General features: G+C 37.5%; 4 protein-coding genes across 4 annotated transcripts; 3 read left to right on the top strand and 1 right to left on the bottom strand.

Moving 5' to 3' along the window:
* Positions 1–69: 69 nt before the first annotated feature.
* AK88_03918 (uncharacterized protein) lies at positions 70–2420 on the top strand (the record flags this gene model as incomplete). Its single annotated transcript, XM_012481528.1, has 5 exons — positions 70–1200; positions 1454–1562; positions 1702–1799; positions 1989–2061; positions 2242–2420. 5 exons carry the CDS (start codon positions 70–72, stop codon positions 2418–2420), a joined length of 1590 nt encoding a protein of 529 aa, XP_012336951.1.
* A 2176-nt stretch (positions 2421–4596) lies between these two features.
* AK88_03917 (uncharacterized protein) lies at positions 4597–20181 on the top strand (the record flags this gene model as incomplete). Its single annotated transcript, XM_012481527.1, has 1 exon — positions 4597–20181. One exon carries the CDS (start codon positions 4597–4599, stop codon positions 20179–20181), a length of 15585 nt encoding a protein of 5194 aa, XP_012336950.1.
* Positions 20182–21406: 1225 nt separating this feature from the next.
* Positions 21407–21727, top strand: AK88_03916 (uncharacterized protein; the record flags this gene model as incomplete). The annotated part of the gene is made up of 1 exon (XM_012481526.1): positions 21407–21727. One exon carries the CDS (start codon positions 21407–21409, stop codon positions 21725–21727), a length of 321 nt encoding a protein of 106 aa, XP_012336949.1.
* Positions 21728–22402: 675 nt separating this feature from the next.
* On the bottom strand, positions 22403–25042 carry AK88_03915 (uncharacterized protein; the record flags this gene model as incomplete). Its single annotated transcript, XM_012481525.1, has 1 exon — positions 22403–25042. The coding sequence occupies one exon, from the start codon at positions 25040–25042 to the stop codon at positions 22403–22405; it is 2640 nt and encodes an 879-aa protein (XP_012336948.1).
* Between the last annotated feature and the right edge of the window lie 2342 nt (positions 25043–27384).

The raw sequence follows: 27384 nt of genomic DNA, 5'->3' as shown, positions 1-27384 counted from the left end.
ATCACTATACATTGTGTTCGTTGCACTTACGAAGCTTTCTTCCACCTCCCTACTGTGGTTCTTCCCAAAATGAATATCATTGAATCGAATAGGGAGAAGGAGAGGATAAGCCTACACAGCCATATTAGTGGCTTGGGGCTAGATGCGGACGGGTTCGTGCAAGACTTGAACTTTGAGCAGAAAATAAGGAAGAGCGGCAAAATGGGCATCAATGGGTTGATGAATGGGCACACGAATGGGCAAACGAATGTGGTGCTAAATAAACACGCAAACGCTGATGAAGCATTATGTAACGAATTCACCCGTAGCGGAATGGAGGAAGAGCAGGGAATGAAGGAAAATAGTGAACTTAATGGGCACTGCACGCATCTCGAGGAAGAAAGCGACGATGAAGTATATCGAAACTTTTATAACTGCAAAGGAATGATTGGACAAAAGAAAGCGAGAGAAGCCGCAGGAATATTTATCAATCTAATTAAGGAAAAAAACATATGCAAATGTTTGCTCTTAGCAGGTCCCAGTGGAAGCGGAAAAACAGCTATAGCAATAGCTATAAGCAAAGAAATAAGCGAAGATTCTATCCCTTTTTGCATCTTCAATGCATCTCAGGTGTATTCTTGTGAAGTAAAAAAAACAGAAATATTAACTCAATATATAAGGAAAAGTATCGGTGTAAAAATAAAAGAAATTAAAGAAGTGTTTGAGGGTGAAGTCATCAAGATAGAACCATTTTACGATGATACATACGAAGAAAAAAAAATTTCCTATGTGCATATTACCTTGAAGACTTTGAAGGAACAAAAAAAAATAAAAATACATTCATCTATTTATGAAAATATCGTCAAAGAGAAAATTCAAGAAAAAGATATTATATACATTGAATCGCACAGCGGGTTAGTCAAGCGGGTCGGGAAATGCAGTTTATATCAGGATATGTTTGACATCGAGACCGACACGTTTGTTGACTTGCCTAAAGGAAACGTGCATAAGAAAAAAAATATCATTCAAAATGTTACACTCTACGATTTAGATATATCTAATGTGCAACCAAAGGATAATATTCTCAATTTTTTACAAAACTCTAAATCCAAAAAAACAGAAATTACAGATAAACTAAGGAATGAAATTAACAAAATTGTTTATAAATATGTCGACCAGGGGATAGCTCAAATTATACCGGGAGTCCTGTTCATTGACGAGGTGCCAATTTTTTCACTCAAAAAAAGTGAAGTGCAATAAAATGAAGTGCAACAAAATAACGCAAAACAAACTAAAAAAAAAAAACCTAATGCATGCTGCGAAAAAGATACACACTGTGTCCCCTTAGAATCAATTTGCACCTTTTTCCTTTTGTGAAATACGCTGCTCCAAAAAAAAAAAAAAAAAAGGCAGTCCCCTCATCCATAGACCAATCCCAGTTGCATTCCCCATTCGTTCGTTTTCAATTTCGCAGGTGCATATGCTAGACATTGAGTGCTTCACTTACTTGAACCGCACCTTGGAATCCAACTTAGCGCCCATAGTCATTTTGGCCACAAATCGGGGAATATGCAACATAAAAGGTGTCCTCTCTATTTCTTCAGCGGCTAACCAAATGCATGCATGAATACAAGCACATGCATGCGTGCATGTTCGTTCTCATTCACTTACACATACACACCCGCGTAATCACACTCACGTACAAATACACTCCCCACTCAGGTACAAACATCATATCCGCCCATGGAATCCCCGTTGACTTGCTGGACCGAATCATAATTGTTAAGACCATGTTGTACAATAAGGAGGAAATACTGCAGGTATGCACCGGTGCAAGGGGGCTTGGCGTGTAAACGCACATACATATAATGCACTGCGTATTTGTATGCATGGAGCTGTGCCGAGAAACCTCCAGCCTAGGCACTCTGCTGCCTTTCACAAAATTGCTTTTCTCATTTTTGCATTTCCACTATTCGCATATTTTTTTCTCTTGCCTCCCCACCTCTAAGGTTCTAAAACTGAGGAGCAAATTTGAGAAAATAAAAATCGAAAACGAAGCCTTAAATTACTTGGCCGACATAGGTAAATGGAACAAATTAGGAGAAAGTGCAGTTGTGAGTGTGTGGTGGTGGGACACGCGCGTTTTGCTGTTTTCTTTTCGCCGCGTTGAGTCTGCTATGTTAACCCTGCCGTGTTCAGTTTTCTGCGCATCTGTTTATTTTTTTTTTTTAAATTTCCGCCCCATTATTACCCCCTTTGCAGGCATTCAATGTTCCCTAAGATACGCTATTCAACTTTTAACCCCAGCGAAAATATTATCCAAAAGAAAAGGGAAAAAACGGATAAATAAAAGCATCATAGAAATCGTGTCCTCCATTTTTTTTGACACAAAAAGATCTACGCAGCTTCTCTTGGACGACAGAAATAAATATTTGTATTAGTTTGCTACGTGAATGTAAATAAGCACCAATTGTCTTTACGTCTTACGTTAAAAAAATGAGACCAAAAAAAAATATGTTAGGCAATTTCTTTTGCGGCAGCACGGGGCTTAACTAGAACGGCGATGTGTGCACGTGAGTTCGTATGCTTACGTGACCTTTTACATTAACAAGTGTTGTCATAAATGTTCATTTACATGTTTGTTTCTCTTCCGCAGTTTACCCCATGCAACCACGCACATTCCTTGTTTTGATAAATTTATCTTATAACTAGGAATGAAAAAAAAAAAAAAAATCCAATTAAGGAATTCTTTTTACATGTTAATTTTGTTTCATTTTGTTCAATAATTAAACGTGCCAAATTGAAGCGGAAAATTTGCGTGAACTTTCACCTGTTGTACACGTATAAATTAAAAACAGACGCGAGAAATTATCCAAGCTTTCCCCCGGGCTTTTTATATTTCCGGCGGCATTTTGTTAAAGTGGCAATTTTGTTTTGCTGCATTTATTTATGTGTCTTATTTTTTATTTTTATTTTTTTCCCACTTAAATGAATTTTTCACTTCAAATTGTTTTGTCCTTTTCCCAACCATATATGCCTTTGTGACGAAATGACATTCCTATAGCCCTTTTACCGCTTAAAAAAAATATATATATATCCTTAAATTATCATGTACAAATAATTTTCTCGCTAAGAGGATTACGCAATTAACGCTGTTAAAATATTCGCAAAGGGCTTAAATGGCTAACTGTTGTATATTACCAGCATGAACGTGAAAAACATATTTTCATCGCAAGTATGTTGCACATAAGGGGTGATTCCCCACGAAGATCCTTTAGATCAAACAATTCGCACTCTCCCGGAGTCACAATTGAGAAATGCATTGCTTAACTCTCAAAATGTGTTAAAAATATTGTTTAAAAAAAAAAAAGAAAAAATTCATTTGTATGGCCATGATTTGACCGCGTATTTTTACATTTAAATGTGTGTTCTCGTCTGTTTTTCTCCCGCATTCCGTACCCTTTTATCTGCCCCTTTGGTTCTTTTCCTTTGTTAAGTTTTCCAGCAAGCCGAGAACCTTTTGGCTCTATTAATTATCTTTGAGCACAAGTTCAGGTCGCGCACCACCATCAGGAAGGAAATAATTGAATTCACATTTCTGCGTTGCGTCGGTCGAATGGTTCGAAGTGTATCATAAAGGCAAATCTCGAAATCATCAGCGGGAAATAAAAATGAGCACACGCAGATATAGCAATTGTTTTAAAGCTCCCCATACTTTGCATAAATAGGTACAAGCATGTGCATATGCATACATGTGTACGCGGAATGCAGTTAGCTACAATTTTGAAGGCATCACACATATGCGGGCACTTCACATGTTAGTTCATCCCATTTTTTTTTTCTTCTTCTTTTTTGCAAGATGTCATGTGCGAAAGGGTGAAAATCGTTTTTATGAGAACATCGCGAAAAACAAGATCACTAATTAATTTATGACACGGTAGAGGCAAAGTCATTTTTTTTTTTTTTTTTTTTTTTAGCTACAATGTGAGCAGATTCCTCTCCTGCGCTAGTACCCTTTGCGCTTTTTTTAAGTGTGATGCATTGTTAGCTTATTTTATTTCAAGCTTATTCTGTTTTTCCCTCCTTTTCCATTTCGTCGTTTTGTCCCTTATGTTTCGCTAAAGTTCGAAATAAGACAAAAGGAAGGGTGGGAAAAAATAAGAACAAGGGAGAGGAGAGAGTAACAAACGAATTAAAATATGGGTTAGTGGAGTAGAGAAGTGGAACATATTTAGAGAAGTCTCTATAGCTGTTTAGTATTATAGGGTTATAATTTTCTGTAGTACTAAAAAAAAGACCATGTGACTCCGTTTTTTCTTTATGGAGCCATTTTGTGGAGAACTTTTTTGAAGTTCTTTTTTAATGGATGAGATGCGGAAAAAATGGTCGCCAGGAAAATAGTACTTGAAATAGACAAATGCAACAGGGGCACGAAGCAGCAAAGCCAAGTAAGCTGATCAAGCTGCTAACACTTCTAAAACTTCTAACACTGTTTTAAATACGGTTAATACTTCTAATACACTGCTTGCCTGTTGAGCGGGCGGACGAAAGAATCAAGCGGCCAAGCAACGTAGAGTGCTGCGGTATAATAAGCAGCTAGTGCAGGCAAGGACAAAAATGATAAGGAAAGAGTCCAATATATACGACAAGCTGGACCTGATAGTGTGCGATGTGTTGAGAAACATAGATGCAGAGGCTAAAGGGATAAGTGGAGAGGCACATGATAAGGGGAGTCCAAATTATGCCGATGAAAAAAACACAAACGAACGGGTGTATAAGAAATTCTTCGAACTTTTTAACAGGGAGAGTTACATAGAAAAGTTAACACATGACGAATTAGTAGCAACATATAGAGAAAAAAATGCACACAAGTACCTTTTTTACATGTTCGAGTGTTTGCTTAATAAAATCACCCAAACGAGGAATGTAAGACACCTAGATTTTTTATTTCTCATACTGAGATACATTACCTATTTGTGGTTTTTGCTGTCCAATGATGATAAATTAGTTTTAATATTCTACTACTATTTCAAGTTCGTGGATTTGTTATTTAATTTAAAATTTGTGCGATGTTCCTTTTTTATGAATATTTACAATTTGCTGATTTATTATTATATGAAAGATAAAAGGGGGAAAAAAAAAATTGTCTTTCCGGTGACAAAATTAACCGAAAAGGAAGCAGGCTTCCACATAAAAAATGTTATATCGGAATTGAACAACATAATTGCAAATGAAAATGCTCATTTTATTGAGACTGTTGGAAAGGAAAACAATTTTGTAAATATCCAAAATGATACCGTGTCATGTGGAAAGACAGAAAGGAATGATTTGTCATCAAATGCAGAAGAAGAATCATGTACTAGCTCGGCTATGCAAAATGTGTATGATTACCTGTGGGTCGGCTATCATCAAGGGGAAAACGAACCTCAGGAAAAGAAGTATAAAGATAAAAATACCGAAAAAATTAAGTCAGATGGTACTGAGGAAGAAAAGTCATTTGTCCTCATAACAAAATGTCAAAATTGGAATAATGAGAATTCTATTTTTCCAATATTTAGTATTTTCTCAGTTAGTAGCTCATATAATCTCTTTTTAAACTTTACGAAGCATATGTTCAAAATTAGCGTCTATGATTTTAGTACATTTTTCCCCTTCTTAAGTATGCTAAACGTGGAATTTCTACTTTCTCATTTTCACCTTTTTGAAATATTACACTATGTCCAACTGGAGGAGGTGAACTCAAACATAAGTGACTCCAAAAAGGAAACAAAATTTGTGTCAATTGGTTTGAGTCAATCTACACCTTACAAATCAAATGAACATGTTACCACAGAGGGGAAGAAAACCACCGTAAACAACGAAGGGATTTTTTCAAATAATAATAAGAATAACAAAAAATTTTTGTGGAATATCCTTTTTGAAGAGCTCAAAAAGGTATACATGGTAGACACGAAAAATGTAAATTATACATTAAAACTGTTAAAGTACTCATTTAGCTTTTTCCTGTTTGAAGAAAAATTTGTACTAAAAAGTAAGGAATGGGGACCTCGCGTGACAAATAAAAAGGAACACACCTTCGCGCTTATTTCGCAAATATATTTAAAAGAGTTACTAAAATTTAGCCTCTCCTTTGTGAAGAATTTAATGAGCTCAAGGATGCTAAATGAGGAAGTCGTGTTTAAGGCCATTTCGTACGTGTTTTATTTGCTTTCGAAATTGATATGCAATACAAGTAATAACTTAAGAAAATACATTCTACTCAATAATGATAATAATCTTACCCTCGTTGCGTTAATTACGTATATTTATAAATACTTCAAAAAAGTTTACCTGGAGAAGAACGCAACGGTTGATGTGCACAAGGGGAACGGTGGCACGGTTGGAAGTGGTCAAGGAAAAAATAAATTGAAATACACATTTGTGACACTAGAAAAAGTGTACCAGAAAATTCAAGAATGCTTGTACATCGTCCTAACCGTTGATGAATTTGTTGAAGGGAATGTCAAAAAAAAGTTAGCACAATGTAGTAATGGAGCGATGCCCCATTTTGACGGCCACCACGGCCCCAGACAGAATGCTCTAGATAGCTGCGACCTCTACAGTTGTATTATTATCAAGATCAACAAAATGAACATGTTCTATTCCAATTTGGACATTATTAAAATGCTATCACAGAATGACAAGAACGTTTTCAGAAAATATATATACACCATTAACAAGAACAATGAAAATTTTGGCTCTTTTTTTTCGTGTTTACTAAATATTGATTATAAGGAAAATCAGCATGATTTGGTTTTAAAAAAGTACATGTCCAATTTGAAGGAAAAAAAAAATTATAAAAATAAAAAGTTAATCAAGCTAATGAAGCCTTATCATTCCCCTCTGAAGTACATCATTTTGAAAAATGAAATTGACCAAGATGGGGCAAAAAAGGGTGCTGCAAGGAAAAGCACTCTGGCAGTCAATTTCTCTCACAGAGAATACGATATTGATACTGTCGAGGGACATAAGCGGAAGGTTGTTGACTTGCGAGCCAAAAGGAAAAGCATGTACGAGTTTGGGAGAGGTGAAAAAGGGTGTGACAGTTGTTCCAGTCTTCTCGAACGTGACGACGGTATGGATGGCGACTCAGCAGATGGTGACACAGTTGATGATATAACAACGGATGAAACCTCATCCGATGATAACCTCACCCATGAAGACTCAGACAATGGCGAGGAGACCGAACCCAGTAACAATTCCGTAAGCGCCATAACCAGCTGCCGTAAAGACTACTTTTCAGATGGACTGAAGCGCGCGAAAACTTCCAGCTCCCAGGCAAAGGTGAGAAAAAAGGACATGCCCGTATTTGAAAATTCGATCCTTCGAATCAGGAAGAAGCAGCTAGACGGAACCAACATAGATTTTAAAAATGTGTGCCATAGTATCACTCTGACCATTAAAAGGTGCATACTAATCTCAGAGAGTATGATTACGTACTTCAAAACTCATCAAGGGTTTGAAGCTAACTTTAACATTTTCGTGTGCAAAAATATATTTATTAATTTTTTAAGAGTTTGCCTCCTAAGCGCCAGTCTCTTTTCGTACCTCTGCGTTAAGCTTAACTATGACGACATGCTCAAGCAGATGTACGACTCGAATTTGATCATAATGTCTTACAACATTTTTGACAAATATATCAGTTTTGTGCTGGACCAAGACGTCAAACGGTTGCGCAAGTGTAAAAATGTGTTGCAGGTGTCTAGCAGGCGTTTGAATAGAGGTGAAGGAGGAGCTAGACGCTCCGCTGTGGACACCTCTTCGGTGAATGCGCCAAGCGCGGCGAAGGCAACCTTTTCCACGGTTACAGCCTCTACCAATGCTTATCCCTCGGCGTACGCACAGATGCACCGGCATGACATATACGACGTGCTGGGTGCACCGGGGAACCAAGGCGGGATCTCCTTCTTCCTGTCGGATCAACATGAGTTCATTGAAACGCTTTACCTCAACACGTTCATGATTGTGATAAATATCATTTCGGTGTGGGAAATGTACCTAGAAATTCCTGTACAAGTTCTGAACAAAATGAAGTACACCTTTTTCGAGCTATTTTACAACACCACAATTAAAATCATAAAGTTTATAAAAAAGGATAAAGGGTTTTTCTTCCTACTGAACATTTTAAAGTTCATTTATCTCAAATTTGTCAGCCTTCCTTTTAATCCAATAAATATACACACCACCATAAAGCTGCACGACTTTTACGAGTTTCTCATTAATGATGGTGACGAAGATGTTAAGAATGAGGAGGAGCAAAATTTTAATAGTGAAAATATGTACCTAAATTCCATTAGCCCTCTGAAATTTTTAAATAACCCAGAGAAGGACGCACAGAGAAAGAACCTTAGCAGTGCACAAAAATTATGCCAAAGCTCTGATGACCATATGCTTCCAAACGAGCATGATTACAATGTGCTTAGTGTAAATAAAAAGAAGAGGGTAAGCATGGGCGGATTAGTTCCCGTGTTTTTAAATAACAACACAAGCAAGAAGAGAAAGACGAACATGAACCCGTACACCTCATATGACACCTTTGAAAATAACGATAACGGTTCCTATTGCGCGGTGAAGAACAACGCGTCCAAGAGTCACGCACAAATGGGTGTTAACACAAGTACGAGTGTAAAGTACGATCTGCGCGAAGGAGAATACGAATGTGAAAATGTTAATGTGAATGAGAATGTCACACCGAAACCTAATTATGACTATGCACAACCAGAGGAACGGACAGAAAGCGACATTTTTAGAAACACCTACCTGAGCAACTATTACATCCCACACATCGATCTGCTATTCATCATTGTCGATTTGGAAGTCTTTTATTACTTCGAAAAGAAGGAGTATAAGAAAATAATAGTTTGCGTGGAGAACACCTTCAAAAGCATTATCAGCAAGTGTGACTATAACACTAAGGAGTATTTACGATCGTCCATTTCGTACATTTACAATTCATACCAACAAGTGCATCTCCGTGACAGCAAAATTAACATCCAAAGTTGCATTGTCATTAGACACATATTTAACCTGTACACCAAATCTAAGGTGTTCTATTTGAGCAAAAAAATTAAAAAAAAATTATCACACTATAAGGATAGCTACACCAATGATGGGGTGCTAAAAATGGGTTATAACAAAATTTATAACAGCCTTTTTAGAAGCGAAAAATGGAAGAACTTTTTTTACATGCTCTACGAAAAGGACAATCTAGGACGAAATAAAAGAGTGAAAATTATTAACAATCTGCTGATCGTACATATAAACATTTTGCTTTTCTTGATATTTTATGAATACCTATCCAAGTATGTGACTAAGAAGTTTATATTTTTCTTCCAATTCTTCCTATTTATGTTTAACAAATTGTGTGTTGCCATTCTAAGTTTGGTGAATTCATCAAACCACCTGGAAATTTTTAACCTTTTCGATTGGCGAAATATTACCCGAGAAAACCACGCACAGGAAGAAAAAATGGCTAACAAGGTAAGGAATGCCATTCGTCTCGTTCAAAACTGCTGCGTATACCCACAGGATGAGGAAATGTCTCCCTACAAAATTTACAGCAAGGGGGAAAGACACACCAAAAGCAAAAGTAAACCAATTGTCATGATCGACATTGATGAATTGCTAGTCACCTACATCCAGCTAAATTTCATATTTTGCAGATCGTGTTGCTTTTTTATTTTTTTCAAAAATGTTTGCTCGCAAAAGTATGATATAATTTTAAGGGAGAACTTTACTAGTAACTATTTTGAGCGGTTTAAGAATAATCGAGATTTGTTCGACCCTATTGATGCTGTAAAGGAGGAGAAGACGGGTCGAAGTGAAGATGAGTGGGGGGAAAGTCACACCGCAGAAGAATTAGCCCCCTATGAGGAACCAACCCTAAGTGACTCCTTTGATGAAGACTCGGATGACAACTACAGAAGCGATTCGAGCAGCTCAAGTCTTTCCCAATCAAGCTTTACCCTCATAGAGTACACAGACTATTCCAAAAATGTAGATTATATATTCCTAGAATTTATTTTAGAAAAAATAGAAGAAATGGACATCGTTCATTACTACAGGAATGTACTTAACAATTGTTACTACGTGATCAAAATAGAAACACTTTATAATTATATATACAACAATGAGCAAATGTTAAGCAGATTTGCTTGCCTAAATATTGTGTATTATCTGTACAAGCTGTACTACCACATGTTTGTCTGGTCTTGCAATAAAAGCCATTCCATGGGCAAGAGGAACGTCGCTGCTGAGGAAATCAGTGGAGATGATAATTTATCGAGCCTGTACAATGATATCTTTTACATCTTCGATGTGAATCGCATTTTAGGGGAAACCTTCTGCAGCAAGCATGTACAGCTGGTTGATCAGATCGGGGCCCCCGATTTCACCCCAAGTGGAACACCTGATAAAATTGGTAGAATTCCCCCCTATGGCTGCGCAAATGATTATTGCCGAACTCACCCGAGAAGCATCGAAGAAGCGCCCTACTTCGTGTGCGACATTTACAACTTCAAAGTGAAATTGTTCCACCCGCTACATTTTGAAAAAAGAGACTTGACCAAAGGAAAAAAAAAAAAAACATTTGATAACTTTCTAATGTTTAACAAAAATTATTTACTGGATTTAAAGCACAAACAGGCCAAAGTCAACAAGTATATAAATAACTACATGGTGTATTTTTACCATATAGTTCTTCGCTTTTATTACAATGAACATGACATAGACAAGGAGAAATTATCCTTTCACTACATTGTGTACTCATTTCAAAGTGCATTTGGCACGATTAACAATAAAATATGCAGCAGTCTTCATGACACGGTGTGCTTTTCTTCTGTCCAGGGAGTTGGTAAAAATAAGGGGACTCCTTCATATGACCCACCTTTCAATATCTTTGAAAAATGTGACTTCGAAAAAAACATACTTCTCATTTTAGACGTTTTAAATAATATATATGATGTATACCATGGTGACATATTTGAAAATCCCAATTGGGCAGACTCCATTGTAACACAAATTGACACAAAGCTTATTGGCTATCTGAGCGAAATATACAAAATTGCCTATCTGTACAAACTGTATCATTGCTGCATGTGGATTTTGGTACTCTGCCTTATGTTTACTTCCAGGTTTTGGCTAATTTATGTTTTTAATGAGAAGTACGCATGTGGGCAGCAGGGCGGTAATTGTGATGTCCTTATTGGGCATGACGAATATTGTCAACCTGGTACTAGAAGGAAACGAAACGTTGGGAGTAAGCCAAGCGAGTGGAGCGTAGACAAAGAGACACTGCTTCGAGGTGGTACAAGCCATGGACGTGGTACGGGTAGGAGGGGAAAATTTAAAGAGCATGCTTATGAATCAAATGAAGAAATGGGAGGAAGCATCAAACGAAGGAGAGAATATATACTAACCGAAATTTATAACAAAATAGTGTCTAAGAGCAAGGAAGATAATGTGAAAGAGACATACAATGATTTGCACAACTATATGCAGATGCTAATCGTTTGTACTTCGATATTTTATCTCTTATTTTTATGTATAGAAAAGATACAGGAAAATTTGCACAATATTTATTTTCTTAACTGCGCTAATAGTATGTATAATTGCTATGTCCATTTTTATGAATACGTTGAGAAATTTTGCAAGGAGCACTGCGAGGATAAGCTCTACGCGTCCTCCTTGTTCTTCGACACTTTTCACTTGGACCTGATAAACTTGAAACTCCAGGCTCACGTAAAAGCGGGGAGGTACAAGGCCGAAATGAGAAAAAGAAAGAAAGCATTAGGCAAGTCCACAGAAAGGGTGGAAGTAGAGCCCCAAAGTTGGGTCACTACTATGCCACGCAGAGAGCATAGCGATGAAAGTAGCAGAAGCACCTGGGATAACGCGGAGGTAGATCTGTTCTCCAAATTTCCATATCTGCTTTACTATAGCGAACGTGCGGCCACGGAATGCATATCCGACTTAAGAAGGACGGAGAAAAAATACCAAAGCGATGCTAAAAACTTTTTCAAAAATAACATTTGCCTATATTTTAATATGATAAGATATTTCTACAAAAAGAGGAGCAAGTACACTGGTTTGCTTCCATTTGTCAATTCGTACATTATCTCTATAGTAACGCTCATGAAATTTACAATGGCAAAGTATTTTTCCAATTTTAATGTGTCCTCCGATTTCTTTTCTCTAAAATTTGAACATCCAATACACCAGTTTGACATGGACATGCTTACAAAAGTAAAAAAAACAGATGACGAAAAGGAAAATGTCAAATTAACTAACAAGGCTATTTTGATGAACCTGGAAAATCTCTATTGTAATATGTTCCTGAATAAGGATGTGTGTTACCAAATAAAATTCGTTTATACATACTACAAAAAAATTTCTAGCATTATGTTTAAAATGAATAATTTTTTACTCAGTTATTATTATTTGAAGAAAAACTTACTGTTCATATGTGATTTGGTTTACTTCCCTGAAGTTGTGCACAACTATTTGCTCCTGATGAATATCATTTTAAAAAGTGGAAGAGAGAGAATTGAGTTACTAACCCAAGAGGAAATCTTCTTCGAGAACTTAAACAACCAATTGAGTATTTATTATAAAAAAAATTTGGACCTAGACACAGACACAAATTATGCAAAGGATAAAATAGTCAAAGATATAAACGATTTTAAAATTTATGAAGACAGCGATTTTTGCAATATCGATTATGTGAAAACACCCCTTAATACTTACTTAACCAAGAGGCATATTTATGAGTACAGAAATATGTTGACTCAGTTTTTGGCCTACTTAACCTTTTTGATAAAAAATCCTGACCATTTTAGTATATTGTCAATGAAGTGTAAAAGGCAGATACTCCACATGTTAAGTCTAATCGTTTTTATGAAGAAGAAAACGAGTTACTTTTGCTGCAGTAAGGCGCGTCCGAACAAATCAAAGCAAGTGGCTACCCCTGCAGAGGGGGATACTGACGGCAAAAGAAACTGCTGTGATCATGGCAATGTACAACAATCAGGTGAAAGTTCCACAAATGAGAGGAACAAAGAAAGCAGCTATCACGAAATGGTGACACCCCACAAAGTTAAGAAAGAAAATCAAGGCAGCCACAAAATAACAAATTTTGAAAAAAACTTTTTAACATGTTTCAACAACTGTAATGAAAAAAAAGAAGAAACGTTTTTTAACTTTTTCCTCGAAAAATTATTTATTATAAGTAACTTCGACACAGACCTATTCGACGTTGAGCTGGACAATGAAGAGCAAGTTGAGTCTCTCATAAAATCTCAAGTGTTAGGTGATGTAAGAAGTCTAAATTTTGTGCAACCAGCAGGTGCCCACTGGAAGGATAGTTTCCTAAACCTGGGGAGTAAAATTTCAAGTGAGCAAGAAAAGGCAGGCCAGAACACCAATGTTGGGATAAATCGGGCCAACTGCATAGAGGAAACAATTCATCATGAGTGCCATCGCAATGCTGCTTCGGACCACTCGTTCAAGATTAACGATATTGCAGTTTTGAATTACCTTTATTTAAATTACAACTTTGAACAGAACTTAACCTACACGGAAAATTACATTACTAATAGGCTTTTCACACTTAACTGCAAAAAAATGAATACCTATTTTGTGAAAATATTGCTTTACTATATCAATTTGATATTTTTAAAAATAAAAAATATTTTCTGCGATGATTGCATTTACACCATCAAAAAGCAGCAGTCCCTTAACTCCTCAGCGAATGATTGTTCTAGGAACATTTTTTTTTTCTTGTTCTTAAAACTTTTTCGTTTTTTCAATTTTACCAAGAGAACTTTGAGTGACTTATGCGTCAATTATTTCCCCGGAAATAAAAATTATGCCTCATACCTAGACAAACTGTCTCAGAAAATGAGAAATGGAGACCTTTCAGCGGCGCAGGTCTACGCGAATGGTGGAAGGCACATCACCGAAGACACACATACACATAATGTGGACGACAAACAAAACAGCTGTGATGATAATACAGCAAATGGATTAGACAAAATGTTTCTGATTAATTTTTTGGAAATTTTTTTATACCCACAAAAAAATTGCAGCTTTGTAGAGGTGCTAACTGTGTGCTATGAATTCTTGACAAAAATAAAAGACGATAAATGGAAAAAACTGAGGAAGACAAATAAACAAAAAATGTACGCACTGTTAAAAACGGCTGTTACCGAAAGGGGGGATCGAAAAAGTCCATCTCTTTTTCATTTCCAAACCGTCTTGGTTCTCCTATCCTTGCTCCTGTACTACACGTGCAAAAGATCTCTCGTGCATGAAATGAGGAAAGTCAGCCAGTTTTTCCTAGACTTTGTGTTTTTTTTTATAGAGAACATAAAGAACAATTTGATCATACTGCAGATAATTGAGGCCTACGGGGGGGTGAACACAGATGGAGACACGGATGGACATTTATCTGAGAGGCGCACCCAAGTCAACCTGCTAAAATTCTACTTCCGAAAACTGCTGTCCCTGCTATACCTCTACACAGACGAGCTGATATTGTATACCATCAAAAATAATATAGATCAGGAAATAAGCCAAAAAAATTATTACAGGAAGCATGCCCACGAAAATTTAAATATAGAAACGATTAGTAATTATGAATACATAGGTCAACCTAACTTGAGCGAATTTTGCTTCTACTGGGATTACGCAATAGTGTCAATGAGCCACGACAAGAGTGACTTGTACATTGCTCGCTGCTTTAAAAACTTCCTCTTTGTTCTAATTCGAATCATTAAAGAGGGCGCAATATGCGAGGAGGCACATAATGAGGGGCAATTCAGTGGAGAGAATAAGGCTTTCACCAACGAGAGGACCAATGCTCGAGACAATAGTAAGAAAAGGAGAGATTCCCATATTGAGGGTGATAAGGAATGTTTCAATTTTTACAGAAGAATAAATAACCTTTTTAGTGTTCTAAATGATGAAGATTTATGTGAGCGGTTACTCATTCAGGGGGGGAATCTGCCCCCAAGTGATGACACAATAATGAGACACCTAAATGAAAATGTAAACCAGGGCACATATGATGCACAGCAAGTGTACGGCGTGAAGAAGGGCAATTTTGAGCACAATGTGGATGAATACAATGGAGCACCACCTAATACTCCCATCCTATGTAGTACCAGCGAATGTGGAAGTAAACAATTCGGGGGTGACGCGATTATCCGTGAAAGTGAAACACGTGGGAAACATTTTGAAAATGATAAAATGGGACCCGAGCAGTTACACAACCAGCACACTGTAAGTATTTTTTTCACATCCATGGGAAAAGGGGGAATGGATATAACTAACGAGTTTGGCGAATCGAATAAGACGACCAGAGATCTGAGTAACGATTCCTCTGTATCACACTTGCTGAAAGAGAAAGACCAGCTGGCAAAGGACATTGAACTTGTGCGATTCTTTTCGCGCTTGTACAAAAATGCCGATAGCTGCATTGAGAGTAGAAGCGGTGAATATTTCCACGTAGAAAAAATACATCTAAATATTGAAAGGTTCCCAGTTAGGGAGAAATGGAATTACATAAAGAAATTAGAAAAAATACTAAAGCAATATCAACATATGATAAAAATAATGTGCGAAATTTTACACGAATCAAAGAACGTGGATCGGAGTAAAAGCAATTTAAAAATGTTCATAGATCTGTGGTGGAATAACAGATACACTTTAGAGCAGCATTTAAGGATACTCAATTTAGACATCTCCAACACTCTCGGGTTTTCCATCCACAAATTGATGTCCATTCCGTTGATTTCTTTAAATGTAAGAACCAAAATAATGCTGAACAGATGTTCCAACTGGAAGGATAATGATCAAAAGGAGGTTTCCATCCACAGTGAAAAAGACAATACACAGGTGAACAGCGCATATAATACCCTATCAATTGTTAATAACCAGAAATATTATTTGAGTACCAATTTTGACCTGTTCGTGGTTCTATACTACTATTCGAACATGCTCAACATCATAGCATGGATTAATAAGTGGGGGAGGTACTTTGTTCCTCCAAAATATTGGGACCATGCACATTTTGTTAACGTCCTCCTAAATTTGACTGTTTTTTCCATCGTAATGAAGAACTGCAATGTACAAATTACGCAGGCGAAGAGAAAATACTTAAGGTGTGGAGACATTTTGGGTAACCACTCGAGCAGAGATGAGAGCACCTTTATCGGTAACGTAATCCGTGGAGACACTACGGATGGGGTGGACTCCTTCTCATCTTGTAACATGACCAAGGAGAGTTATATGAATAAGGTAGCTCCCAAAAGTTTGATCCCCATTGACAAAAAAGTCGTGACATCCTATTTGCCCTTCATTAATAAGGGCATTGAAACGATTCTACTTTTGGAGGAAAGGAAGAAAAAAAACAAAAGGAGAAGCACCACAGTAGATCAATCATATATACTTGGTATAAACCCCACAAATGAAGGAAAAAAACGGACGATCGTTTCCAGTATGCATGGCTGGAGTGTAAACATTGAAGGGAGCAATAATCATAATGACCGTTGCCGTTCTACATATAGGAGCATGCAGAGGGAGGAACTAGAACATGTGGAGACCATAGCAACTATGGACAATAAGTACAGAATTGTTATACCCAAAGGGGAGAGTGAATTTGCCTACCCACAGAACCCTAACAATAAGGACAGTGCCAGTAGGAGCAACACACACACTGATGAGAAAAGAGGCAGGAGAAGAACTATCAATGTAATCAGTGAACAAACGGAAAATAGTGTAGACAGCTATTGTGTGGATAGCCGTTTGCCTTATAAAAACGAAAAAAAAGGTAGAGATCAAGTAAAGGTAAACTCAACAATATATAGATATGTGAGCCCCCTGAAAGCAAACAATTTTGAGTATACGAAGAATCAAGATCAATGTGACATGCTGAATATAAGGGGGAAAAAAAAAAGAACTACAGTGGCAGGGACGTTAAATTTGGATCATCTGAGAAAACAAGATGATAAAGAAGAAAAATATAAGGAACATATTTATTTAAAATATTTGGATTTAAAAAAAAAATGTGATAGGGGGGTACTGAAATGCTCTTTCCTAAAATTAAGGATGTACTTGTATAATATACTGATAGATATTTTCGAAAATAATAATATTCATCCCAAGAACATTTTTAACCTTTTTAACATCATCACGCATTCGTTCCTTACGGATGTGATCAAATGCACCATGGTGGATGATGAACTCGATTGTGAACGATTAACATATGTGAAAAACGTAGAACATAGAAGAATCAGGAAAAACCCCGTCGTTGTATATATACATAATAACTTAAATAGATTACCCTTTGAAAATTTGGAGCCCCTAAAAGATTCCTACATCGTGCGAGGGGTGCACAAATCGGTCACTGCCTATTTGTACGACAGGGTGTTGGCGAAGATTAAAGTGGACGAAGCTAAGCGAAAGCGGCTGTCCGTTTCGAGTACACTTCGGGGGGAGATGGACGCAGGGGATGAAGAAGATGAAGAAGAAGAAATGGAAGTAGAGCTACGAGCGCATCAAAACCGTGGAAACCTCCGAAACGATGAAGAATCGGACAATTATGACGATCAAAGTGACGACTTTGGTGTGGATGAGTACATAAAGCAGGAATACTCAAAAAAGTGGAAACTTGATCATGTAAAAAATGTGTACCAAAGGAATAGTACACATCGTGCGAGTATCGATTTGCAATGTTCTCATCCTTTCGAATGGAAAAGTAAAAACGCTGATGTGCCACAAAACATCATAGATCCTTGTACCACCTCCCAATTGTGTAATACAAAAGGGGAAAATAAAAACGTATCTAAAAAGAAAGGCAGAAGCTCCATTTCGTATATATTAACGCACCACGTGGGGGTCTCCAAAGATTCTGAAAATAATAACGATAATTACCACCATGAGCTTAACACATGTAAGGTGAAAGCGTTCAATCGTTATGATGACCAGGGCAAGACCACATCCCAAGTAGATCGCCAAAACGCTTTGAGAGCACAACAGAGACATACGCTAACTCCATATGGGAATGAAACTATCAACAACACAGGGAACTTCGACGCTTCTTATAGCGCAAGGATAGTGCAGGCAAGAGGAAAGGGCAGATACAGCTTGGTCGTTTCGAATGAAGAGACAAAAGGCCATCTCGAAAAGGGAGACATTGCCGGTAAAGACAATCCCAGTGAAAGCGCTCCGGATAAAAGGACAAAGCAGGTGCGTGGGAAGGGGCGAGGTAAAAAAAACTCACGCAAGAGTATCTGCATTGAGCATTCCTTCCTAAATCCCTTCAATAATAATAGTAAAAAGGACCAAATTGGCAAGCCATTTAGCGAGAGCCAGTTTACTGGTAGAGATAGCTGCACCCAAAAAAGGGAGAGAAAAACTCTGTGCATTAGAGCAACAGAGGAGAAACACAAATTGGGATTATCACATGCTGCTAAAAGGAGGTGTAGCGTTGAAAAGATGAATCCGCGTTCGTCATGCCCGTCCCACAATTCCCGCTCATCCTGCGCGTCTTCTTCTCCTCCATGCTCCGAATCGGAATCGGAATCCGTGTCGTCAGTGGAACTAATTCAAAATGAAGACGAACTGAGAAAAATATTTATGAGTGCTAGAAAATCGATGAATATCCACAACATGATGGGTTCTTACAAAAACGAAGAATACAGCTTTTTCCTTTTAAAAAAAAAAAGAAAAAAAAGTGTAAGTGAATCAGAAGCCTACTTTGATGACGAAAACAAATTTTCAAGTTCGTACGTAAAACATGTTAAAAAGGATAATAAAAGGAGGAGCTACTCGGCCGACCCGGAGCATCATTCCAAGGCGTCCAAAATGAAATACGTAAAGTACGTTCCTTATTACATTAAAAGTTCCAGGTTAGTAGATCCTAAAAAGAGTAACATTTTTTTTGTGATTAACCCTAATGGGGATTTAAAAAGAACGGAAGATGCTACATACCCTTTCATTTATTTTAAAAATAAAGAAAAATACAAGTATAAAAATTGGAATGGATACTTTGGAAAAGTGCCATGTGAAAAAACTCTGCTCAAACATTTGTGCCGTGATGACTTGTATCTTTATTGCGGCCACCAGGGGGGGGAACAGTACATCAAAAAGGACATAATTCAAAATGCCATTCTGCATTATAACGAGGGTTTGGGGGAAGAGGCCAAAGAAGGGAACCCCAAAAAAGTGCAAAATGGAGATAGCGGAATCGCAAAACGTAGTAAAAGCAAGGCACAAAATAAAGAAAATCCCCTTTTTACTCAAAATAAGAACAAAAAGAGAAGAAATTCGTGCAATTTTGAAGCAAAAAAACGCATTGTGGACAAGCGGATGAAGAGAAAATCTGTTGGGGATATCATCCACATCCATAGCACCAGTGAAAGCAGCGATGCTTTATGCACACAGACAGAAATGGAAGATGATGAAAGTGACCATGTTGGTGATCCCCATTTGTCGTCTAACCAAAATGATGGCATAAATTCGTGTGTTTTTTTAATTGGGTGCAGTTCAGGGTTACTGTCATCACATGGATTTGACTTAGACGTATGGGGCACTCCCTACGACTACATAGTAGGTGGGTGTGTTTTCGTTTTTGGGAATTTATGGAATGTGACAGATGGAGAAGTTGATGGATTTACACAAAACTTTTTCTGGAAATGGACACAGCCAAATTCTTCATCTCTATTTTGCTCCAACTATAATTATAATGGTGTCCAGATGGCAAACGTTTCCACATTTTCCTTTCGCTTCTTTGCAAAAATGTTAAGGGGTTGTTCACAAATGGATGTGCGTGAAGAAGGCACAGAATGGGCAAGCAATTGTTGGAGGGATGATGATAGTGACCATAATGGCGGAAGTGACGACCGTCTAATCGAAGTGGGGGACAATTTCGTCACGATTGATTTGGACACGTACACATACTTAAAAAAGAATTCTTTTTTTTGTAAATATTTCCAAAAATGCTATAATTGCAACATCGTTTTAAACCAAAACCTTTTTAGTATAAATCAGAACCGGAAGTACTCTTGGCTTAGCATGACAGAGGCTTTAGCGGAGGCCAAACAATTTTGTCGCTTACCAAACACGACGGGTTCGGCTGTTGTTATTTATGGCCTACCCTTGTAGAATCTAACAGGGAAGAAATCAGTACCTGTATATTTTGCGCCTTTTTTTTTTTTTTTTTTTTTTGTGTGTGACCTATTGAAGTTTTTTTATTTTGATATATTCCAGTTTGGCTTAATGTTTTTGTAACATTTGTAACGGAAAAATTTTTGTTTTTATGTTTCCTGTACGAAGCTAAATCGAGGGGTTCTTCATGTACGCATCATACAGATACACATTTGGTACATGTATACTCACAACGCATGGGATGAAGGCGCCCCCTTTTTGAACTGTCCACAAAACACCTCTAATTATCCCATTATCTGGCAACTGGGTGGTAGGGAACCGTTTATGCATTTCCTTTTAGCCTCCTCATTTCTTTTTAATTCTGTTCATAATTAAGGGTGAAAAAGTGAGATAACTAAAAAGGTGTTTAACCAGGGGAACCGCTGTGCATGAACGCGTAAGTTAATTATACGTGTGCGGTCCCTTCACAAAAGGTTCTACAACCAAACTGCTGTTGTGTGGCAATTGGATAGGGGGCACAGTGTGGATGAGAAACATCGTAGCGGAATGCCTCCTCAAGCGTGAACATACAAACCGTATATATGCAAATGCGCAGAGAATACTTAAAATGGATGCACATATGTATGGATATGTGGGTATAAGAACGCAATCACGCATGTGGGATGCAGTTGGGAGAGCGCTTTACGTTAGAAATACTCTCTGACAAAACAGCTGCACATTTCATCCATAATACTGGAACATGTACAAAAAAGTAATGAGGAAAAAAAAAAAAATGGTTAACAGGTTTCTTTAGCACAATGAATCTGCAGAAATGGATAGGAGCCATGTTGTGATTCCAGATTGAACCACTTAACAAAATTACTGCGCGTATTTTCTGGCCCCACTGTGCATTTGCCAATTTTGAAAAAAAAAACAAAAAAAAAAAAAAAAAAAGGAATTGTTCACAAAAGGGGGAAGATTTTAAATAATGTTTTTTTTTTAATCTTCCAAAAATAAATAATATCGCATTATGCATAAATGGATAATAACATTGTATACATAAAAAAGGATGTAGCCTTTTTGTGCAAAGTCCCAGTACTCCAAATGAAGTAAATTAATTAAAAAAAAAAAAAAAAAAGGGGGAGGCATATTTTGTGCGGAGGGCAAAATATATTTAGGAAACCCTTACTCTGCCCAATGTATTCGTGGTAATTCCCTTTTCTCCTTTTACTAAACGGTCAAAATGAAGCATAAAGTTAAACGTGATATAATCAAGTGCAAAAAGAAATTGGAGAACTCCATCAAAGCTTTGGAAGAAAAAATTTTAAGACTCGAAATAGAGTATCACCAAAATTGTAATGTTAATGGAGGGAATTTAATGAAAGGCTGGGATAACTACTTAAGGAAGGCGACCCTGGAACCCCTATGCTTTAAAACGTTTAGAGATGACTACAACGATGCGTACATAGAGCGGATGCTGTCCCTAACCTCTTGTACCTCCCCCGCGGCTGCTTTCTTTCAAGGTGAAAACACGGAAAAGGTGAAGTCTAACAATCAAGGTTGAGGAGTATATGAAAGTTCGTCTGTATGCACAAGAGGAGTGGTGTAAAGCTTCTTCCTTCTGAATATTGCCCCCCAATTGGGTATGCTCCGCTAAGGGCTGCCTTCTTTTATCTTACTTGAGACAGCAGAAATGTGTCGTGCGACAATGTTATATATATCACACAGTGCGGAAGAACAAAACATCAAAACTACGCAATAAAGGCATGTAATTAGATGAATGAAAGATATACCCCTGCTTTGTAACGATGACCAAGAGAGAAGACCACAATTAGGCAAAACGGATAATGCCACGATGGAATAAAATGTGTCATAACGTACTGTATTTAATCACAAAGTGGAGGAATACCTGTAAGGAAGCGTCAGCAGTGTGACAGTTTGTGAATATTACTGACGAATTATTAACAGAGTAACAAAAACAAAGACGTTTTTGTTTTTTTTTTTAAATAAAGTTTAAACAGAGCAATGGTATGAGAAAGTGCTCCAGACAAACGGTTAAAACTACACGAAGGAAAAGGGATGCACCATAATTGTGCAGATAAGCCTACATGTGTGCAAGCATATATAATATATATATGCTTCTTTTTTTTTTTCCGAATTCACGCGGTGCACTCTGGGAGTTGGTACTTCCGCTGCGGAACTCCAGACAGGGAAGCGGACCGCAGAAGCTTACACCTTTTCATTTTTGTAGAATTTTTTTTTTAAACAAATTAATTTTAATTTTTTTTTGTAACAATCTCCTTCTCCTGATAGAATGTTTTGTTCTTTTTCTCTTCGGTCGTATGTACTGATTTGATATATCCTTAATTTCTGACCAGCCTTCATTCGGGAGGACCTTAAAAAAGCGACCCTTAAAAAAGAAGGAGTTTTTTCTTCTAGTTTTCCATGGCAATTCCCACAGGGCTTGGTTATTTTGTTCCTTGTCCACTTCTTCATAGTGCTCCCCTTGAATGGGGCACAGAACCAACTCGTTTGAGTAGTCATCCTCCGTTTTTACCAACGTGGTTTGTAACTTTAGGGACGATTTATTTAATTTGTTGAATCCTTTATAGAGATAAATATCGCAGTCCTCCTCGAGGGTGAAGTTGATATTTTCACTCGGTTTCTCGTCCGTTTCTGTTTCGCATTTAATGCGATGTGTGGGGTTTCCTTCATGTTGACCTATACTTGTAATGTCGCTTGTAACTTCTATGTTGGTGTCATTTATCGTGTCTTCCCTGGAAATGAGCAAATTATCCACGTCTTCTGCGTCACCTCCCTCCTTCAGTTGTTCCCCATTAAAAAATGCTTCATCTGGATGGCTTAACAAATTGGGGCTATTTTGCTGTAACTGCTTTTCCTTACCCGTGTCAATATGTAGCGATTCCTCCTCCTTTTCAATAAAATGTTCAATGGGGAGTCCTGTGTACTCAGCTGATAAAATAACGTCATACATTTTGGGTCTTTCGACGTAATTTTTCCTCTTCACGAATTTCTTTTTATCATCCGTTAGGGTGATCTTTTTCTCCCTTGAGTGGTTCTCCTCCCCCGGCAGGTAGTAGTTCATTCCCCCAGGTAGGTAATCCATTTGGCCTTGTTTCCCTTCCTGATTCAAATTATTCCAGTGTGGCACATGTCCCCTCATTTTTAGCTGTATGTACATGTCTTTTTTAGCAGAACATTCTCCTAACAATTTTATGTATGATGACAGATGATATGGGTGTGTCAAAATGTTGGGTATTTTTCTTATTCCCATATTGCTTTCATAACGTACAAAATCGAAGAGCCTTTTTCGAAAGTATTTATCATACATATTCACAATAAAAGATCTGGAAAACGTTGCATATTTTCTTACAAAATTCACTAAAAATGGAATACTCACAGTTTCGTAGCACCTTGCAAAAAGAGCAATAATTTCCGCATTGCTGTTATGGTTAATCGTTTGGCCCAAATAATTTATCATATTTTCATACGAAACTTGCGAGTACTTATCCCTATACATTCCTATTCTGCTTATTATTTTCAGGCACAATTCCGCACTGCAGTTTTTTACAATTTTATACGCAAACAGGTTATTTAACACATCTAGGGGTACACTGTCAATGTCTAATACTTTTATAGTCTCCATTTGATCATAATTTACATTTTTTGCAAATTTGTGTTTACGACGAGGAGGTTCTTGGACATTTTGCTTATTCAAAGAGTCAATTAATTTCTTGTAATGTTTTTCTTTCGTCTTTTCCTTATTAAATACATTTGTGTCTTTGCTCAAGTGTTTAAATTTTTTTGGCAATTGTTCCGATATCTTTAATTTACACAAAATGGAGTTTCTAAACTTCATCAGATTCTTTTCATTTTTTTCAAAAAATTCTTTCATCTTTTCAACTTCTTTCTGTTCCTCTTTGTATATTTCGTTTATAAAGGAGTCCACTTTGTTCTTCCCGCTACATTGTGCAATTTTACTGTTTGGCTTAATTATATGCGATGGGTTGTTTTCCTCCAGGTGGACATCATTCGTTGTCCCGCTTTTTACTTCCTCCTCTGAGTGCTCATGAGCGTCTTTAATTTTTCTTTGCTTTCCCTGAGTAACATCTTTCTCACTCATGTAGCACATTTCGTATTTGTTCCCTTCTGAAGGAATCACTTTTTCGTTGACACAATTGTGGTTTTCTCTTTCATTGGGGTAACTATTGCAAGTTCCTTCAATGATTTGGCTACTTTCCTTCTTAACGTGGGCACTCTTCCACGATTCCTTATATACGCTATTGGCAGAGGCATGCCAAAGGTTCCCAATTAAGCTGGAGTTCAGGTTGTTCGTGAATAGCAGCGTGTCAATATCGTCCTCGAATTCTTCTACGTCTTCTCCCCCCCTCAAGGGTTCATCTTCATCCGGCAGCAATTCATCCCCGTCGTCTACGCGATTAACTTGGTTTGAGGTCACATAAGGGTTATCACTGCCGAGGTCTTCTGCATCTTCGTCTCCCTCCTCTACATATGTGCAAGAGTGTCCATCCTCAAATGTGCTGTCAAATTTGCCGTCGAACGTGCGGTCAAATGCGCCACTCCTCGTATGTTCTACATGTTGATCATACTGCAACATGCTTAAAGTTCCTACATCATCCCTTTTCTTACCTCCCCCGATTTCACCCCTAAAGGATGAAGCCCCTCCATGTGTCGCCTTTTTTTCAGATACACCATCAAAGGAGTAATGTCGTTTGCATATGTGGGCATTCCCCTTCCCGTGTTTAAAAAGAAAGGCTACATTAAAGTGTACACATTGCAAGAACCTCTTAAATGATAATGTATTTTTTAAGAGCATTTCAAACGGTTGGCATTTCATTCATTTTTTTTCACTTCCTACTTTAGGGAATAATATGATTTGTGCGCGTGGTGGAAATGGCCATCGAAGATTTCGCTATTTTTTATAGAGGTGGCCTTTTTTGCAGTTGTGCCTATATCCTTTAATTGTGCAGAACGCTTGTTCGCAATTTTCGTGTAAAATGCAACATTTTTTTTTTTGTGGAGCTTTATATTAAACCAACTTAACATTCTTATTCTTAATTTTTCACTCTGCGAAGTAGCGCTATCGCCATTCGGTTTGAATGTGACCGTTCGGAGTTCGAGAAAAAAGGGAAGGCTGTGTGAGGAAAAATATTCGGGACGCTTTCGCGTTTTGTCCGCATTGCGAGCGTGGTTCACTTTGGCACAATTTTGTCAGGAATAATTTCTCAGCGCGTAATTTTTTTTTTGACGTAATTTTATTTTATGCTATTTTTCATTCCTTTTTGCTGTGCATTTTTTCCGAACTGTTTTTATCTCATCACAACTAAACGTAACTCATTTTGTGTTATTTTTTTTTTTTTACATCCCCTCACCATTTGCCCATTTGCAGGTAAACCAGCTGAATGGCCAAATGTTTATGCGTGAAGGGAAATAACCGTCCCATGTTACCATAAATTGGTCGCTGCTTCCGTATCCTTGTTGAGATAGCAAAATTGGTTGAGCAAATTTCACACACTGCATATAAACTCAGATTTGGGTTGCATCGCACGCTTATGTCAATATACTATATACACAACACAGTTTATGTGTACACATAAAAACATACATGTATGTATTTGCATGGCCGTGTGGCACACGAGAAAAAGTACGTACGCAGGATAACATTCAAATCTTGAAGAGAGCGAAAGAAAAAAATGGGAGCCCTATGTCACACCTTTTTTACCATGCTGAGGGACCTTAGAAGTTTGTACAAACCGTACACGGCCTTTTCCTTTTTGTTTTTCCCTTGTGCTATAAACGTATATGGCATTTATAAATTCAATAATTTGGAGTCCATATCCAACAAAGACGTGGCTCAGGTCAATGTGAACTGAAGGAAGTAGAATAAAGAGTGGAGCGCGAAAAATCAATAATGATTAAGTGCTTCAAAAGGATGTAGAAAAAAAAATCTGAACTGGGGGAAAGAGCCATTCTTTCATCCTCATTTCCGCACAAGGAGGACATTACCAGCGCAGAGCAGTATTCACATCTGCATGTGTGTATACAGAAACGCAGAAGTTGTTAGACATATATGAACGCATTAGATAATTTTTGAACCCTTTACCATTTGGACATTCGTAACAAGTATGCGACGGAATGAAGGAACGAAGGAGTTAAGGTCAAACACAGGCCCAGTAGTTAGCGCTTAAATGAAAGCACAGTGTAGTAAAAAAAAAAAAAAAAAAAAAAAGATTACACAAACTTTGAGAATGCCCAAATTGCGCATATAGAGGAGCCATATTTCTCTGCATAGGGGGAAAAAATGTGTAATAATTATATCTGCCTTTTACGTGTTTACACACGCTTGCATCCCTCTTAAGGGGAATATTTTTGCACACTTCTCGTAAGCGCGTATTTATGCACATTTACACGCTATTTTTTTTAAATATAGTCCTGTCTATTAGCATTCGTAAGCGACCCAGTAGCGGTCCCAGATTGTTACACTACATGTATGCATGTGTGTATGCTCTTTACCCGTCCCTTTTTGAATAACTTTTTTCAGTTTTTATGTTTTTAGACAATAAGACGCCAATCCCTAAAACGTACGTCGCGCCTAACGTATGGCAATACACATTTCATGGACAACTAACTTTAAATGTAAAACAATGAATGAGTAGGTGCTTATATAAAATAGTAGGACGTGCAGCCGTGCCCTTGCAGGCGAGCATATCGCATGTTCACATGAAGATGCAGACACCGATACGGACACTGCTGTAGATACTGCTGTGCATACTGATGCGCGCACTCCACCGTACAAATCCATGACGCAGGGCGTTTCCGCATCCCATTTTTGAACCACCTATATTAGCACGTATCTCTTACATCACTGTATATATATAATTCGACTTCCATTATATTTAAATGGTACAATATTTACACGGCGGGTAAAGGTATCAACCTTGGGCAAATGTCAAAGACGTATGCACCTGTACATAGTCATTTCTATACGCGCATACGTGATTTAAGCAGCGCTGGGTAGAAAAAATGCCCCCTTTTGAAATAGGTGCACGTAGAGCACAATGAGATGTTGGAACATAAGAATAGGATAACACCAACAAATAAATGTATACCCCTATACCTCTACATAACCATTTGCTTATGCACATTATGCAATTCGCAGCGCTTTAACCAGTTTTCCTT

The sequence above is a fragment of the Plasmodium fragile genome (assembly GCF_000956335.1).
Source record: "Plasmodium fragile strain nilgiri unplaced genomic scaffold supercont1.49, whole genome shotgun sequence".
Taxonomy (NCBI): Eukaryota; Apicomplexa; class Aconoidasida; order Haemosporida; family Plasmodiidae; genus Plasmodium; species Plasmodium fragile.
This window is presented reverse-complemented; position numbering and strand designations above follow the sequence as displayed.